General features: G+C 40.5%; 1 protein-coding gene across 2 annotated transcripts in view; it reads left to right on the forward strand.

The window, feature by feature from the left end:
* Nucleotides 1-17,166, forward strand: part of SLC5A7 (solute carrier family 5 member 7) — a 52,817-nt gene extending 35,651 nt beyond the window's left edge. For both annotated transcript variants that reach the window (XM_040336460.1, XM_040336459.1), the window contains exons 6-10: nt 7,620-7,763; nt 9,851-10,004; nt 12,119-12,336; nt 15,368-16,434; nt 16,837-17,166. In XM_040336460.1, coding sequence (XP_040192394.1) covers nt 7,620-7,763; nt 9,851-10,004; nt 12,119-12,336; nt 15,368-15,997 — 1,146 coding nt within the window. In that variant the 3' untranslated portion in view covers nt 15,998-16,434; nt 16,837-17,166. The remainder of the gene's footprint in view (nt 1-7,619; nt 7,764-9,850; nt 10,005-12,118; nt 12,337-15,367; nt 16,435-16,836) is intronic.
* Nucleotides 17,167-18,778: the final 1,612 nt, after the last annotated feature.

The following is an 18,778-nucleotide window of genomic DNA, read 5'->3' on the forward strand; positions in this document are numbered from 1 at the left end:
TGGTGTAAAAAGCCATAGTAAGTAGACCTGTTTGTGTTATAATTTTTTTGTTGGACTGTAATTCAAGAAAATTAGTGATGAGTGTATTTTAATATTTTATAACTTTATATAACTAAGCAATTTCTAAAGAACATTTGCAAAAAAAATTGTGTTTATATTGGTTCAAAAACACCATGGCTGCCCAGCAACTCTACTGTATTCAGCAAGCTGTAGCAAGGATATCTGGAAAAATCCATCACAATTTAATTCTATACTAGACACACATATCCTGTGTTGAATCAATTCACATACCTGTGTGTTTCTGCATTGTAAAAGGAATCCAATACAAACACTGTATGCAGACTGTGTCTGCAGTCTGAAGTGCTTGACCACATTGCAACATTTTGATGGTATGCCACTCATTTCACCACCCATCTCACCACCCACCTACCACCCTATAGTTTTACTTACTGTTCCATGGAAAACAATACATATCGCTGATCTTTATTAAAAGAGTGCTTCAGTCAATGACTGGTTGCTCAGTACACTAAAGTGTGGGTGCTGCTGAGAGGGATTACAGAGTATAGGTTTGTTGGACAAGAAATGTAATGGGAAAAATAATATCATGGTAAGAGGGGCTCATTACGAGTGATGTGACAATTCTGAGCATCATTTGCAATGGTCTTTCTTTGTACAGTTTTTTGTATACAGCATCAGAAGTGCTAATTACCTCCACAAAGATTTTCAACACTTTCATGCTGGCTCAAGTACCAATCTCATCATGTGCCTTCTGGGCACATAATATTCTGCAGCTGGTTATGGGGGAAGCAAGGGTACAAACCAGTCAGTATATAGTATATCACCTACAGTTCATCCAGAAAGTATTCGCAGTGCTTCATTTTTTCCACATTTTGTTATGTTACAGCCCTATTCCAAAATTATTTTCTTAACAATTCTACAAACAATACCCCAATGACAATGTAAAAAAAGTGTGTTTGCAAAATCACATGTACATAAGTTTTCACAGCCTTTCCTCAATACTTTGAAGCACCTTTGGCACCAATTACAGTCTCAAGTCTTTTTAAGTATGATGCTACAAGCCTGGTACACCTATTTTTGGGCAGTTTCTGCCATTCTTCTTTGCAGGATCTCTGAAGCTCCATCAGTTGGATGGGGAGCATCGGTGCACAGCCATTTTCAGATCTCTCCAGAGATGTTTAATCGGGTTCAAGTCGTGGCTAATGCCGCGTACACACCATCACTTTATGTGATGGAAAAAAATGTCATTTTCTGTGAAGTAAAAAACAACGTTTTTGAAACTTCAATTTTCAAAAACGCTGTTGCCTACGTTGCCTACACACCATCGTTTTTTCACAATGCTCTAGCAAAGCGAGGTTACGTTCACCACTTTTTTCCAATGAAGCTTGCTTCATAACTAGCTTCTGGGCATGCGCGTTTTAAATGTCGTTTTTTGCTACACACGGTCAATTTTTGTGAAACAAAAAACAACATTTTGAAAAACGACACAAAAAATTGAAGCATGCTTCAATTTTTTTTGTCATTTTTCACAAGACAGAAAACAACGTTTTCCCCCACACACGGTCATTTAAATTGACGTTTTTAAAAATTTGTTTTTTTTTCATCACATAAAGTGATGGTGTGTACGCGGCATAAGGCTTGGCCACTCAGGGAAATTAGACAATCGTTTATTATCTTGGCTGTGTGCTTAGGGTCGTTGTCCTGATGGACGATGAACCTTCGCCCCAGTCGAGGTCCAGGGCGCTCCGTAGCAGGTTTTCATTAGGAATGTCTCTGTACATTGCTGCATTCATCTTTCCCTTGATCCTAACTACTCTCCCAGTTCCTTCTGCTAAAAAAAAACATCCCCACAGCATGATGCTGCCACCACCAGGCTTCTCTGTAGGGATGGTATTGGTCAGGTGATGAGCGGTGCCTGGTTTACTCCAGACATGACGCTTGCCATTCGGACCAAAGATTTCAATCTTTGTTTCACTAGAGAATTTTGTTTTTCATGGTCTGGGAGTCCTTCAGGTGCCTTTTGGCAAACTCCAGTCGGGCTGTTATGTGCTTTTTACTAGTAGTGGCTTCTGCCTAGCCACTCTAACATACAGGCCTGATTGGTTGGAGTGCTGCATAGATGGTTGTTCTTCTGGAAGGTTCTTCTCTCTCCACAGAGAAATGCTGGAGCTCTGTAAGAGTAATCATTGGGTTATTGGTAGCCTCCCTGACTAAATGCTCTTCTCCCCAATTGCTCAGTTTGGCCGGACGGCCTTCTCTAGGAACAGTCCTGGTGGTTTCAAATGTTTTCCTTTTAAGGATGATGGAGGCCACTGTGCTCATTGGGACCTTCTGGAAAATTTTCTGTATCCTTCCCTAGATCTGTGCCTCAATACAATTCAGTCTCTGAGGTCTACACGCAATTCCTTGGACTTGATGGCTTTGTTTGAGCTCTGACCAAGGGTGGATCCAGAGTCTAGTCTCGGGAGGGGCACTGCCAGAAAATAAGGTGTTGCTTACAGAACTCAATTAGGTGTCCGGTGTGTCCGCTACAATGTTGCAGCACCGCTAAAAAATCAATGATCGCCACCATTACTAGTAAAAAATATTTAAATATAAATGCCATAAATCTATCCTATAGTTTGTAGATGATTGTCAGGGACTGCAGACATGGTACAAGAGATGGTCAGAGACTGCAGACGTGGTACAAGAGATGGTCAGAGACTGCAGACTTGGTACAAGAGATGGTCAGAGAATGCAGACATGATACAGGAGATGGTCAGAGACTGCAGACGTGGTACAAGAGATGGTCAGAGACTGTAGACATGGTACAAGAGATGGTCAGGGACTGCAAACATGGTGCACGAGATGGTCAGAGACTGCAGACATGGTACAAGAGATGGTCAGAGACTGCAGACATGGTACAAGGGATGGTCAGAGACTGCAGACATGGTACAAGAGATGGTCAGAGACTGCAGACATGGTACAAGAGATGGTCAGAGACTGCAGACATGGTACAAGGGATGGTCAGAGACTGCAGACATGGTACAAGAGATGGTCAGAGACTGAAGACATGGTACAAGAGATCAATGCAGCCTCATCAGTGCCCATCATTGAAGCCTCACTGTACATATGAATGCAGCCCCACTGTATATATGAACGCATCCCCACTTTTGTATATTAATGCGGTCCCACTTTTGTATATAAATGCAGCCCCACTTTTGTATACAAATGCAGTCCCACTTTTGTATATAAATTCAGTCCCACTTTTGTATATGAATGCAGCCCCACTTTGTATATGAATGCAGCCCCACTTTGTATATTAATGCAGCCCCACTGTGCATGGCACTCACCATGGCATTGCCTCGATCACACTATATCTACTATCACACAAGCAGGTCTAGCACAGGCAGCACAGCCGAACACAGACCCAGCTCTCACACACAGCGAGAGATGCCCGGTGTCATACACGCAGGAGAGAGGGGGAGCGCTACAGTCAGCTACAGCTCAAAGCAGCCTCAGGACAGGCAGCCTACCGGGCCGGGCCAGTCCGGCCCTGGTGATGAGAGAGAGTGAGAGACTCGGCAGCGGCAGCTGCAGGCACCGCAAAGCAGTTTTAAAGAAAAATGATTAAAAAAAAAAGTTTTTTTTTAAAAGCCAATGTGACATGATTGTCTCGGGGGGGGGGGGCAATTTCCCTGTTGCCCCCCTGGATCCGCTGGTGGCTCTGACATGCACTGTTAACTGTGGGACCTTATATAGACAGGTGTGTGCCTTTCCAAATCATGTCCAATCAACTGAATTTATCATAGATGGACTCCAATAAAGTTGTAGAAACATCTCAAGGATGATCAGTGGAAACAGGACGCACCTGTTTTCAATTTTGAGTGGCATGGCAAAGGCTGTGAATACTTATTATGTGCAAGTGATTTTTTTGTTGTTGTTTTATTATTAATACATTTGCAAAGATTTCAAACAAACTTCTTTCACTTTGTCATTGTGGGGAATTGTTTGTAGAATTTTGAAGAAAATAATGAATTTAATCCATTTTGGAAAAAGACTGTTAATAAACAAAATGTGGAAAAAGTAAATACTTTCTGGATGCACTGTAGATCCTGCATGTATGGGTCCAGGTAATCAAGGATGCAGCCTTCTAATCTGATCACCATAGCCCTATGGCCAGCTCTCCACCAATCTCACACTTCCACACACAGAGCAGCATACCTTCACCCACAGCCAGATGTCACATACTACCCCTGCCCTGCTCACTAACTGGCCCTACCTGAAACAGGTCCCCAGGGCAGTTATATAGGCTGCTATGACAATTATTATGCTGTCAGAAATACTGTTTTGTTTGTTTTGTACTATGTGTTCATATTGTACAGTTTATAAATGAATCAGGCAATATTAGGGTGGTTATGATAGCCAAAAGGTAAATAATAATAATAATAATAAAAAAAAAAAAAACAATAAAATAATTTGAAAAAACTGAAAGGATGTGAAGTCAGAAAATTTGCTTCCAATATAATTGAAGTGAAATCACATTAATCCTTCAAAATCATCTGACCAAAGAATAAAGGCTCTATACAGTAAACCTAAGGGCAAAGAATAGCAGTGATACAATTATATGACCAAGAGAATCAAATATTTGAGTAGTACAGTACAGTGTACAGTAGTTTTACCATGCTAGTGAGGAAGAGACATTTTTCAATGTAATGGTCTATAGACTGGAATGCAAAAAAAAAAAGTTCTACCTTCTATGATTCAAATGCACTCCTCGAGCTTCAGTCAAGTGACTTTCCCTAGGCAGAGATCATGTCACCAGTCTGCTACAGACACTAGGAGGTATTTTATCAGTCCCCCCCCCCCCCCCCCCCCATGACCAGACTGCATAATTGGAGCAGGTTACAAGACGAGAGGCTACAGTAGGGGTATGATCAATATCAGAGATTTGTGAACACATCCAAGAACTGCATAGGTATCAGAATTTACACAACTGTGTTATATCTGAAACAGTACCTCAGTCCAGGTAAATGATTACACTAAATAGTGCCTGAGCAAAAACAGTAGTGTCCTTCTGAGGAGACGAGTGGATGAAAGTCAGGATGAGTATTGTAATTTCTGTGAGAAGTAATTTAAACCCTATAAATGTTACACTTACACACTTGTTTTATGTAAGTTGTATAGCATTGTTAAATGAACGCGTAGTCTTCCTTTAATAAGCAAATCCCTGTGAGAAGATAACTAGATGCTCAGGAAAGAGACAGGGCGAAGATACAGAGAAGGAAAAACAGGACAGGTATGGGTAATGCCTCGTACATACGGTCAGACATTTGACCATGCAAAATTCCACCGTGAGTCTGTCGGAAGTCAGACGGAAAGATAGAGAACAGGTTCTCTATCTACGGCCTGTCGGACTTCCGACCAAAAAAGTCTGATGGAGGCTACACACGGCCGGACTTTCCGAGAAAAAAAGCCCGTCTGACGTGAGCCAAGAGCAGAGGAAGGTGGTCAGCTGGTACATATTCTTCGACTGTTTTCTTTTTTCTAATTATGTAGACCTATTTAATGGGTTCCACCTAGGAATAATTAGAGAAAAACCCTGATCTTACAGCTGGAGACATTACAGTGCTCCAGCTGTTGGTTATACCCTTGCACAGGCATATTTAAAAATTCACATATAAGGGAAACAAAATATGCAAATAACATCCAGAGCTGGACTGATAACTCAACAAACACAAGATTAATATCATTAGCTTTACACATTGCATGTTCCTCAAATTAATATTTCTTATATTTGTCTTTTTGCTAAATTTTTATTATATTAGGTATACAGTATTACATGAACAAATGTATTTTAATTGCTTTCACACACTTAATTTTCTGCCATCCTTGACATTTGCATCAGGCTTTTTTCCAGTATTTTTTTTTATTTTTTAATATTTATGTCACTGTCACTTATATTTGTTTCTGCCTCTATTATGCTGCTTCAAAAACCCAGTCTGAGCTCTTGACCTTATCAAGTTCAGAATGACAGGCATGGGCTTTTCCTAGCAAAATGCAATATTCATTTTTCCTGTGTGTTTAGTGATTTTATTGCTGCAATACTTTTACCTTTCCCTCCCTTCCTAAGCATAATAGATATACCTTCACTGCAAATGTATGTTTTATAATGTATGTTGTTCCTATCTATATGGTACTGTAGCACCTAGAACAGTGATATTCCTTATTTCCAAAACAACAATAGTGTGGTCAAACACACTTTATTTTCCACATACCAAGACCTCAGTTCATAGCTCCCAACTGTCCCTGATTTCAAGGGACTGTCCCTCAACAAAATCCCTCTGTCCCCCTTTCCTCCTCATATGTCCCTCAATGTGTTCTGTATATATATATGTTTTGTATAAAAAAGCACTACTTATCTATCAAAAAGTGTTTTCCAGTGCTAAATCTTTCATCCATTTTCTAAATTGCTGCATTTGTAAATTCCAAAAGCAAATGTAAAGGAATAGTAGTGGTAAAAAAAGTAATCGTGGGTTTAAACACACATTTTCTTTGTACAATTCTCCTTTGAGGGGTGTGGCAGGGGGTGTGTCCTATGCCTACATACTTTTGCTAATAGGTGTCCCTCATTCCCATCTCAGAAAGTTGGGAGGTATGCTCAGCGTAGTTAAAGACTAAAGCAGGCCATACACGGTCGAATTTCGAACAAATTTCCTTTTCAAAATCAGAACGCTCGGTTTTTTTTGTGATCCGATGACGCCACCATTGATTTTCAAAATTCGGCCGACCAAACCTTCAATTTCACCAATTTTCGTGGCCGGGAATCTTCTTTTCTCTCCATGAATTTTCTTTTCTTGCACATGCACATTTTTTTTCTATTACATTTCTCGCATTATTCTCCCATCTCTGATTAGAAAATCGTTAGTTTTTCAAAAAAATTCGAACATGTCCGATTCCTCAAATTTAATTACCGCACGAAAATCGGCTGTTGCTGCAGCCCACTAATGGTGCGAAATTCGTACGAAAATTCTTAGTTGCGATTTTCGTACAAAAATTATTTCGAAATTCGAACAGTGTATGGCCGGCATAGGGTCATCCTTTAAATATATTGGCCCATGCAGACAAGGAGCCCTAGTGGTTTAAAATGCACTGTGCCAATTGTAAGAAATATTGTTGAATGCACCTGTAGGTCCTTTCTGTCACTCAGAAAGCCTGGCTGAAATACTCCCAATATTTACGACTTTTCGATTTTCGACTTATATTCAGGACATGGCAGATGTTGGGTACATTCCCCCAGGAATGAATGCGTTTCCTGATTCAAAAACCACGCACGTGCAGATCGCTCTCTTCACCTATCCTAGCAAATAGCAATGTTGAGCTCAGCCATTGCTAGGATAGGGGGAGAGATCGTGCTGCATATGCTTGGCTTTATATAGGACATCTGTTTACTGTATATTTGGGTTCAGTATTTTCTTTGAAACAATATATAGTAGTTGTCCAAGGGTCATAAAATACAGCCCATATTTACCATAGAATATGACATTCATGTACTTTTAATATATGCTAATAATGTTTTAAGATCTGTGCAATATCAAATAATATGGCTCTTTATATTGCAGTGGATCAGTGTACCTTTTGCAATGATGCATCCCTCAGTTACAGACATCACAGTGACAGCTGTGGAAGAAGTCTACAAGGAGCCTTGGATGGGCAGCATTAAGAATGGAGATATCTGGTCTTGGATTGACAGTTTCATGCTTCTGGTAAACAATACATCTTATCTTTTAACCTTTCTCCACTCACTTCTGTAACTGTGAGACTGGGTGACACTGTTAAAGGCATTGTGCACTTTCAAAAAAAATTGGGTTTTAACTAAGTGTTAGTATAGTTATAATCCCTGTTTTTTTTTTTGTCGTAACTTGTAATGATGGCCTCACATGTTGTGGCTGTAATTTGTAGTGTCATGGCTGATTGATTCCCATATATCCATGCATTAATCCATCTATCTTGTAGGCAGGGGCAGTCTACTTTTTTACTGCAGTTGGAGAGCAAGTCAAGAGGAGCACAGTTCCTCTATTGTTTCCTGGGTCACTGGTGAAGCATCAAATTGGATGCTGCCACCCCATGAGACTATGGTAGCCATGCTGTCACCCCATGTGACCTTGGCTGCCATCTTGGGTCAGGCAGAGCCTATTAAAGTCCCTTGCTCCCAGTTTTGGTGCACATTTGAGAGTTGGCATTGTACAGACAGGTAGAGACAGTACTAGCGACAGGGAAAGGTTCCCAATGAAGAGGGAAAGCATAGGGCTTGCAACTTCTCTGGACACCTACATGTTAGGCACAAGATGGCAAGGCCGCATTCTTCCCCTCTCTACAGACGCTGACAGTTTGGCTGCACTCTGCTCTCTACACGCTGTTGGAACTGGGTTATTTGTAAACTGTTTCTGAATTATTTCAATACAAGTTATTGTATTGCATATTGTGTTTTTATTATTTTGCAAAACTATGCTACACCTCACCTACAAACCTGTCACTATTCCCCAGAGGGACAAGCAGCTTGAGTTTTGAGTTAAATGCATGCCTATCTATCTATTCACATAATTCACAAATACATGCTAATTTTAGGAAACAAACACATGTCTTCCAGCGTGGTATCTCTTCAAATCGTCCTTGTGTTATGACTAGCACTATGCTGTATAGCACGTTTTTTCAATTCTTTTAAATAACATTTTAAAGGGTAACTCAACTTTTGTGGGGATAAAGAAAAATAATATAGCGTGCACAATTGCGATACATGTCATATTGTAATTGAATGTTATTAAAAATTACCTTTCCTTTTTAACCTACAGCCGCTGTATTTTTTTATAAATGCAATGCAATATGACTGCCTGGAGATCTTCTGTACACAGAGTGTGTACTGACCATGCCCCAGAAACATAATTTCCTGCTTGTGTGATTGGCTCACCAATTTTCTCAGAAGTCTGTGTCACGATCAGGCATCGGGCTCGAAGACCAATTACAATAGCAGTTGAAGACAGGTATACAGACTGTCACTTCTGGCAGATGACACAGGCTCACCTGAGGTGCGGAGTCTAAGTGCTAACCGGTGTTCACCAGAGCTCCTGATGGTGGAGATGGATTTTGCTGCGCGTTAGCACCAGGTCGCGGTCCTCAGGATCACCCCACCAGGAGGTGAGCAAGCCGGGGTCCAGTAGCAGATAAGGAACAAACAGAAGCGTGGTCAGTAAACAAGCCAAGGGATCAATCACGAGTGGCTGCAGGTTGGGATCAAACAGAAGAGTAGTCAAAGAACAGGCCGAGGGTCAAACACGGGTGGTTGCAGGTACAAATGACAGCAGAGCAGACAAATAGCTAGGCACTGGCTGGGAAGGCACAATAACCTGGCAATAGGGAAGTGCTGAGACAAGGCTTTTATAGGAAGTTCATGGGAGGAACAAGGGGTTCAATGTTCAACAACAATCAAGACACAAGGCAGAGTATTCCAATGGATCAGGTAGGTTTGTCCAGAAGATGAGACAGGGAGGTGTCCAGCATCCCAGATAGCTCAATGGGAAGAGTTAATGCCAGACACAGAAGATCATAATAAAGTTTATGATATAAAAGAAAAAAATTTAATAGTCTTCCTACAAATAGGAATAGGTGACAAGAACTGAGGGTGTTTATGAGCTAACTTGAGGCCACTAGCTTGAGGCCACAAGTTGCCAAACCATGAAATTATGTTCACCCTGGTAAATTATCTCTACTATAATTTAAATGACAGTGTCTGTGTCTAACTTTCATTAAACATGCCTGAATATAGCAATAAACCCTCATTCTTTTCTATTTACAGACGCTAGGAGGAATTCCCTGGCAGGCCTATTTTCAGAGGGTCTTATCTGTTTCGTCTGCAACATATGCTCAAGTACTCTCTTTCTTAGCTGCTTTTGGTTGTTTGATAATGGCAATTCCTTCCATTCTAATTGGAGCCATTGGAGCCTCCACAGGTAACTGGATTACATAGTTACATAGTTAGTCAGGTTGAAAAAAGACGCAAGTCCATCTAGTTCAACCATAAAAATAAATAAATAAAAAATTATATCATACAATCCCATATACCCAATTCTATACCCACAGTTGATTACAACAGTTTCATCAGGGGCCAGGGCATATAGTAGTTACAGAATTACTCTGGTACTGACAGAATAATACTGTCCTCTCTCCCAGACTGTTATGAATTAGTGTAGAGTATCCCATTGACCTAGTCTAGTTAAAGTAGAACTCTGCTCAGACACTGAAATACCTACTGTAATTGTAACTAACACCATTAACCTATTTGTAGCAGTGCCAGAGCAGCCAAAAGGATTTGCAGAACCTGATATGTATACAAATTTGTGTTGCCCTTCGTCTATTAGGAGTTAGTCACAGCTTATAGAATTTATGGTGCAGGAATTCCTAGTCAAAGATGGATCTACATGGTCCTGGTAGTCAGAGGTGTTGGACATGATAAAAATGGTTGATTTTGGGCTATAGTTTGAAAATTGGGCTATATTTGGGACTGCTGAGAATATACCTCGTTCTCCCACAATAGTAAAGAGGCTGCCAGTCACAAGCACATTTCCTCAGATATCGACAATTCAGGCTCAATCTAGAGGATGTCTTTTAATATTTATTGCTGAAAATGTTTAAAGGGAGAGGACTTTACGTTCACAGGATACTCAAAAATGCTAAATGAATCAATGGGAGAACATATTTACTAGTAGAAAATCATTACAAGAGCAGCACACACCATAGTCCCAAATCAAGTCTTACCGTCTTACTCTCATGTCCCAGGAGCTGTCTAGTCTACCACTCAGCATCCACAGGTAGATCCTCTGTGAGGAACATAACAGATCTTTCATTAGACCATGACCTCTGGTCAGAACTCTTCAGCTAAAAGTCCATTAGCAATCTACTCTAGGCTCCCAGCCCAGCTCCTGCTAAGGCCAAAACTACAATCTTTTGTCTTGGGGCATCCCCAGGAGAAGTGGAACCCTCCCTGGAGAGAAAAGAACACTCTGCTTAGGCTTCCCAAAAAAATGTCACCCCCCCCTCCAACCACCTTCAGGGTGCATCCTTCCAGGGGTTGGCTGGAGCATTACATGTCCCAGAAAACGGTGGGTAAAGAGAGAGGGGTCGAACTTCCGCTAGTAATGCCTTGGCGATTCAAGCAGAGGTGGGAGCAGGTACTTGTCAAAACTAGATACCTGCTCCCCCTCAAAAAAAATTAGGTGCCAATTGTGGTAGGGTGGGGGACTTAAAGGGGAACTTCCACTTTAGTACTTATCACTCCAGCTACTTGTGCTGGCTTCCCAAACTATGCTGGCTGAAACGTTTTCAGCATCAAGCACATTCTAAGTGTCAGATGCCTGTTTCCCTGGTGCAGTCTGTGGTTCTGTTCTGTATGTTTAAGATAGCATAGCTCATAAAAACAGAAGATTGGTGTAGTATATACAAATGTATACGATTTGTCTACTTCGTTTTAAATCTTAGGCCGTGTACAGATGACCAAATATGTACAATGAAAGCGGTCCGCCAGACCGTTTTCACCGTACATGTCTGGCCGGGGATTTCTGTACGATGGCTGTACTAACCATCGTACAGAAATCCACGCATAAACAATACGCGGGGCGTGTCCGCGGTGTCGCCGCGACGATGACGCGGCGACATGGGCGGGCCTGCCAGTTAAATGCTTCCACGCATGCGTCAAAGTCATTCGACGCATGCGAGGGATGGCGGGCGCTCGGACATGTACGGTAGGTCTGTACAGACGACCGAACATGTCCGAGCGGGCAGGATTCCAGCGGACGGTTTTAAAACAAGTCCAGGAATATTTGTCCGCTGGGAAAAGGCCCGGTGGGCAAATGTTTGCTGGAATCCTGTCCGCTCGGGCCTACACACGACCGAACATGTCTGCTGAAACTGGCCCGCGGACCAGTTTCAGCAGACATGTTTGGTCGTGTGTACTGGGCCTAAGATTTAGTAATCCTGGGGTCCCGGTGCACTAGTTACATCCAGCAATTAAAACAGAAATAAGATGACAGCACTTTTGCCTGACCTATTAAAGTTATTTATTTTTCAGACTGGAATCAAACCTCATATGGCTTACCTGATCCGGAGTCCAGAGAAGAAACAGACATGATTCTACCCATTGTACTTCAATATTTGTGTCCACCTTACATCTCCTTCTTTGGACTTGGTGCAGTATCTGCTGCAGTAATGTCATCAGCCGATTCTTCCATCCTATCAGCCAGTTCAATGTTTGCCAGGAATATTTACCAACTTTCATTCAGGCAAAATGTAAGTGTTTTTCATTTAATCTCATCTGTTAAACAGGTAGCTTTATAGTAAGGGAAAGGTTAGTGAGGGTATATTTTTATCAGCCTTCGGTTATCTTCATTGAGTGTGTGTGTCGTCACCCTGCTCATGCTTTTCATGTTATTTAGCCATTGATCTGCATGGGAAACTGTGCCCTTCTCATGTCATGCATTTCACGCATATGGCAGCTTTGAAGCCTGGCTTGAGCCCCAGGGATGGGGAGTGGTGGGCACATCTGCGCCTCATTCAGACCCCTGTCAGTGCGCACCTACAATTTATTGATTGATTAACTGTAAAAAAGCAGCCAGCAGAGGAAGCATTCTGCTACTCACTTCGTATGTAGCTCTAGCTGATCTGATCATGTAATGCAGAGCACTGCAGAGGGTGTAAGGGGGGTGTGAGGAGTGGTGCAGAGGGTGTGAGGAGTGGTGCAGGGGGTGTGAGGAGTGGAATTCCTTTGCTGGCAGCAGCGATCAGCCTAACTATAACTGCGATCAATAGCAAGTCCACACTGATGGAAGTCTGAATGGTGTTGGGATCATTTTATAGTCAGATGCCTGAGCAGCAGCTACAAGTTATTTTTATTAAGGTAGGAAAATATCTCTGCTAGTGTACTCTCTATGCCATGCTTTACATTCACTCTTCTGCATCAGCTCATTCTATATGACATGCTGTAATTTTCCTATTCCGCACCAGCTCATTCTATATACCACACTAAATATTCACTATTCTGCATTATGCGTCTTATTCCACGACGTAAACATTTGTTTTGTTTTGGCTTTATTCGTTAAGTAAATTATTTTGTTTAGTCATGATCGTTACGTTAGAATGATTCCTTTTCGGAATTAGTTTTGTGTATTCGGATTCTTTTGTATATTCGTTGTTCTGAATTGATTCATATTTTCAAAAATTATTTCAGAAGATTGGCTATATTAGTTTTATTGTGTTAAATTTGTTATTTTGCGAGAATACTTGTGCAATGTGAGTCATCCCTGCTAGTCCAACCCACAAAAGAGAAATGGAATGAGCTGATAGGACGATATTGACTGTAGTCAAATATATCCAAAAGTAACAAATGGAACAAAACTTGTTTTGGATTAATTTGTTATGTTATGATTTGGAGATTCTGATCTACCTCCATCCAACCCAAACACAAAAAGTAGGAATCACTTATTTCACTTGTATACCTTACTATATTTATTGCAACATATGTCCAGTTCATATGTAGTGAATTTTTAATAATAAGAGCTGGTTCACACTGGGGAGACCTGGGATCCGACTTCAAGTCGCCCCAAGTTGCCCCAAGTCGCGCGGTCGAGAAAATGAATGGAAGTGAATGGGAGCCGTCTTAATGTACACTACTGAAGTCGCTCCGACTTCAGAAAAGGTTCCTGTACTACTTCAATCTGACTTCTAGGCTACTTGTAGGCAACTTGTACCCATTGATTTCAATGGAAGTCGACTCAGAAGTCGGATCACTGTCTTAACTGAAGCAACAATACAGGAAGATAACATACATTTCTCAGGCAAACCCCTCCCTCCCCCTCCCTCCCACAGAGCTGATTGTTGTTTGATTGGCCACTGTAAAGCCTCCTGTCCTGGAGGCGACTTAAAGTTGCCTTGTACTGTCCTGGAGGCGACTTGAAGTTGCCTTGTAAGTTGCCTGATGATTCATATTCAAGTCGTGTCCAAGTTGCCTCCCAAAGTCGTGCTAGAAGTCGTGTTGCCCCTGTGTGAATGGGCTCTTAGGAAAATTGTAAATGCAAAAAGAATGAGCTGATTATCCAAGAGTCAAAGACTACCACGACGCTCTCATCCGAAACATAAATATTCATTCATTATGTTATTGAGTTAAAATAATTTCCTATTTCTCAATTGACTTTGTTTGATGCGCACATACAAACTAAACGATTGGTCTCCCAATACAAAAAGAATCTTATTAGAATATTAACGCTACGCTCAATAGAGTAAAAACTAGTGGATTCAAATTACTTTGGATAATTCGTTATGTCGTTACCTTATTTTGAATGCTTCAAACATTGACAAAAGGCCCAAATGATTGCATGATGTCATCCGAATAAAACAAATGAGTACAAATGAATTTGTTGTATTCGGTAAAATTCCAGATGCATTGAAATTCATTATTATTGTGATTCAGGCATTCAGATACATCCGAATTTAAATTCATAACAAAACAAATTGCTCATGTCTACTCCATATGCCATGCAGTATGATCTCTATTTTACACTGGATCAATGTATATGTCATACTGTACATTAACTAATCAACCAGTTCATTATGCATGCCATTATGTATGTCCCCTGTACCACACTGCCTCATTCCCTATGACCATGCTGCACTTTCCCTGGTCCGCAGTGTCTCACTCCATACACCACGCCATGCATTTCGCTATTCCAGACACCCTCATTTCATATTCCGTGCTGTATGTTCCCTTTTTCATACCATCTTTTTTCTATACCCCTTGTTGTACATGCTATATTCCATGTTATCTCATTCAGTCTCACTCTGTACCGCATGCTATACATTCTCCATTTCACACTGCCTCACTATGTCCATTTTATATTCTAACCACCCCTATCTATACACTTGATTGTATGTTTTATACTTCACACTGTCCCATTCTATATTAGTTGCTGTGAAGTGAAGTAAAAATAGGGACAACAGGCCAATTGTAGTTGTCAGTTAACAAAAACATAACTATATCAGTAGTAACTGAAACAGGATGTTGATTTAGAACCCCTATAGTTAAAGGAACGCATTTTCATGTAGTTATGATTTTACTTTTTATAGTTCTAAGTTTACAATAGATGTTGTTGATCAGATCAGATCACATTAGCATCATGGCCATCTTGATATACAGTACGATTGTTTATTAAACAGAATTCTGTGATTTACAGTTCATTGTCATTTAGACATGTCCAAGATTATGAAGTGTTTTTAAAATGTAATATCTTAAAACTACCATTACTGTATTTCTTTTTTATTTTAAAAGGCATCAGAGAATGAAATTGTCTGGGTGATGCGGATTACTGTGTTTATATTTGGAGCTGCTGCCACAGCTATGGCATTACTGGCAAAGTCAGTTTATGGACTTTGGTACCTGAGTTCTGACCTGGTCTATATTGTCATCTTCCCACAACTTCTTTGTGTTCTGTTTATCAAAGGAACCAACACTTATGGGTCTGTTGTAGGATATGTGTTTGGTCTATTCCTCAGAATAAGTGGTGGAGAGCCATATCTCCACCTGCAGGCACTTATCTGTTATGGAGACTGCTACCTGGACAAGAATAACATCGTTATGCAAAGATTCCCTTTCAAAACTCTTTCCATGCTGGTTTCATTTCTAGCAAACTTATCTATCTCTTACTTTGCAAAGTATCTGTTTGAAACGGGAAGATTGCCACCAAAATTCGATTTCTTTAATGCTGTGGTGGCTAAGCACAGTGAGGAGAACATGGACAAGACAACTTTAGTGAAGAGTGACAATATTAATTTATCTGAGTTAGCTCCAGTAAAGCCAAGACAAAGCCTGTCACTGGGTGCAACATTTGTAAATAAGGAGGCCATCAGTGACTTGGACTCAAGCCCAGAGTCTCCCGACATAGAAAACAAGAACCTGTGATATAGCCATAGAAACACTGCTGCACTTGCATAGTAAGCAATGAACATTGTACACTGAAACACAAAGGGTAAGCAGTATTTATTACGGAGTTATGGTTTTAGAAAGCCGTCATTGCACAATTCACCACAAGCATCATAACATCTTCTCATAATGAAGAAACTTGTATTATGTCTTCTCCGTCCTTCCGCAATTGATGGATATTATGTGAATCCTTCATTACCCAAATGTTTGTGATGTCTTAGTATTTGCAGGCTTTGATCTTATTTTTTGAAGATTTTAGCAATAAGTGATATGTTCAAAGGGATAAAGAAACACAAACAAGTGGGATATTCAAAGATAGCCAAACCAATACATGCATTGTCTAAGAATATTAAGTGCACACTTATTTTTTAACATGTTGGTATAGCTTTTTTCATTTAGTTTCCACGCTATAATAGGTAAAAAGGTTTGAATGAAAGAAAGGGCTGGGACAGCCGCACTCCAAAAAAACTTCTCCTTTTAATAAAAATGGATCACAAAATACATGCCACGGCCAAAGACAGAACAAAAAATCTGACGCGTTTCGCACTGTATCTCAGTGCTTATTCATTATTCATGTGCTATGAATAAGCACTGAGATGCAGTGTGAAACGCGTCAGCTTTTTTGTTCTGTCTTTGGCCGTGGCATGTATTTTGTGATCCATTTTTATTAAAAGGAGAAGTTTTTTTGGAGTGCGGCTGTCCCAGCCCTTTCTTTCATTCAAACCTGCATCCTGATTGCATTGCCTGCACCCTAGGTTCGGACCATAGGAACTTGATTATCTGGTTCTCTTTGAGCGGTTACCCTTTCTCTATAATAGGTAAAAACTTTATTATTTTGCACAGTTTTTACAGTAACATTTGTCCACAAAATGTATGGTTTAAATTGCCCAACCGCAAGTGATAATTCACAAACTTTTCGGTTACTTGGTGTATGGTGGAAAGTTAATGACGATGAACCATGTGGCTGCAAGCTCTGTTAAATCATCCTTGTACTCTGCCACCCTGAAACCTAAAAATTTGTATGATGCCTGCTGTGGAAACCATGTGTTTGCTTGCCTCCTCTGGGCAGAGCATAGAGTTACTTAAAGTATTCAAAAAATCCAATGGGAACTAGTTTTGCATTACTAAAGCTGGAGAGTGCAAAATCTGATGCTGAAGTTAGAAGCTGATTGGCTACCATGCACAGATACACCAGATTTTGCACTCTCCAGTTTTAGTAAATCAACCGTACGTGTTAACAATATATAAAAATATAATCTCTTTATTGTTACATCATAAAATATAAATACACTTAAAATCACCTCATTGCTGATAAAATATTACATCCTGGTGATATATAATCTTACATCATTACCCAAGATAAACCCAGTGAGGGACCAAATTAAAATTGTTGATGTTCCAATATAAATCCCAACAGCCAGGATTTTGTGATGTAGCCATAAAGAAATTATATTTGTATATAGTATCTATACTAGAAATTTCCCATTGAAGTTTTTGAATACATGCTAGATATATATAGGGATGTTGGCAACAAATGGTCCTTGTCTACTATCTCACTCTTTGACTAAAGTTTTTGAATCAAAATGAATATGAAAACCAAAAAGAATACAAGAAAAACTGTTATTATAATGTGGTTCATAGAATAAGGTACTAATAAAGGCGATTCCGAACCTTACAACAGTTATTCCGTTAAAAAATTCTTAATTAAACATATTCTTAAAAAAACAATGTAAAAAAATTCCTTTAAATTCCCCTGAGAGGCAGCCCAGGGAGCCAAACATGCTCTACAGCATTGCAAAGTGCTGTCACACTAATGGCCCATACACACGATCCGAATATCGTACGACAGATTGTACTAATTTTTTCGCTTAATAGTCGCAAGTAGAAATTGAATAGGTTATTAAAATCACGAAAATTCTCGTACGACAGAAAAAAAAAGTGATGTCATGTGTTGTAATGTATTTGTATTGTATTTTTGGACGACAACTATACTAACTAAATGAAAATCGTACGATCTTTCGTGCTTGTCCGATCGAATAATATCGGATGAACTGTCGTGATCGGCTCTCGAAAGTGTACACACGATCCAAAAATCATACGATTCTTCCTCGGACGATCATTTTCGTCAGATATTCGGATCGTGTGTACGGGCCATAACCCTGGGAGCTTGCTCCCAGGAGCAGACAGCATAAAAGGCAGTCATTCAAGAACAACTCAATATGCCACTGTTCCTTAAAGCGGAAGTTCACCCAAAAATCAACTTTCTGCAGTTAGATCCAGCATACTGCTGACATCTGCAGTATGCTGGTCTTTTTTATTCTTATTTTGGTACTTATCGTTATAGCAGTATTTCTTCTATGGCTTCGAGCGGGGAATCCTGCGGGGAATGGGCGTTCCCGAAGGCAAGAAAGTTGATTGACGGTCTTCGATAGCGCGTCACGGCTTCCGAAAACAGCCGAGGTGACACTTGGCTGTTTACGGCGCCTGCGCCTGCCGTGTAGAGCTGACTGCGCAGGCGCCGTAAATTGCCGAGTGTCACTCGTGTGGATTTTCGGAAGCCGTGACGTGCTATCGAAGGCTGTCAATCAACTTGCTTGTCTTCGGGAACACCTATACCAGGAAGTAATCCCCGCTCGGAGCCATAGAAGAAATACTGCTATAACGATAAGTACCAAAATAAAATAAAAAGACCAGCATACTGCAGATGTCAGCAGTATGCTGGATCTAACTGCAGAAAGTTGATTTTTGGGTGAACTCCCG

The sequence above is a fragment of the Rana temporaria genome, chromosome 2 (assembly GCF_905171775.1).
Source record: "Rana temporaria chromosome 2, aRanTem1.1, whole genome shotgun sequence".
Classification (NCBI taxonomy): Eukaryota; Metazoa; Chordata; class Amphibia; order Anura; family Ranidae; genus Rana; species Rana temporaria.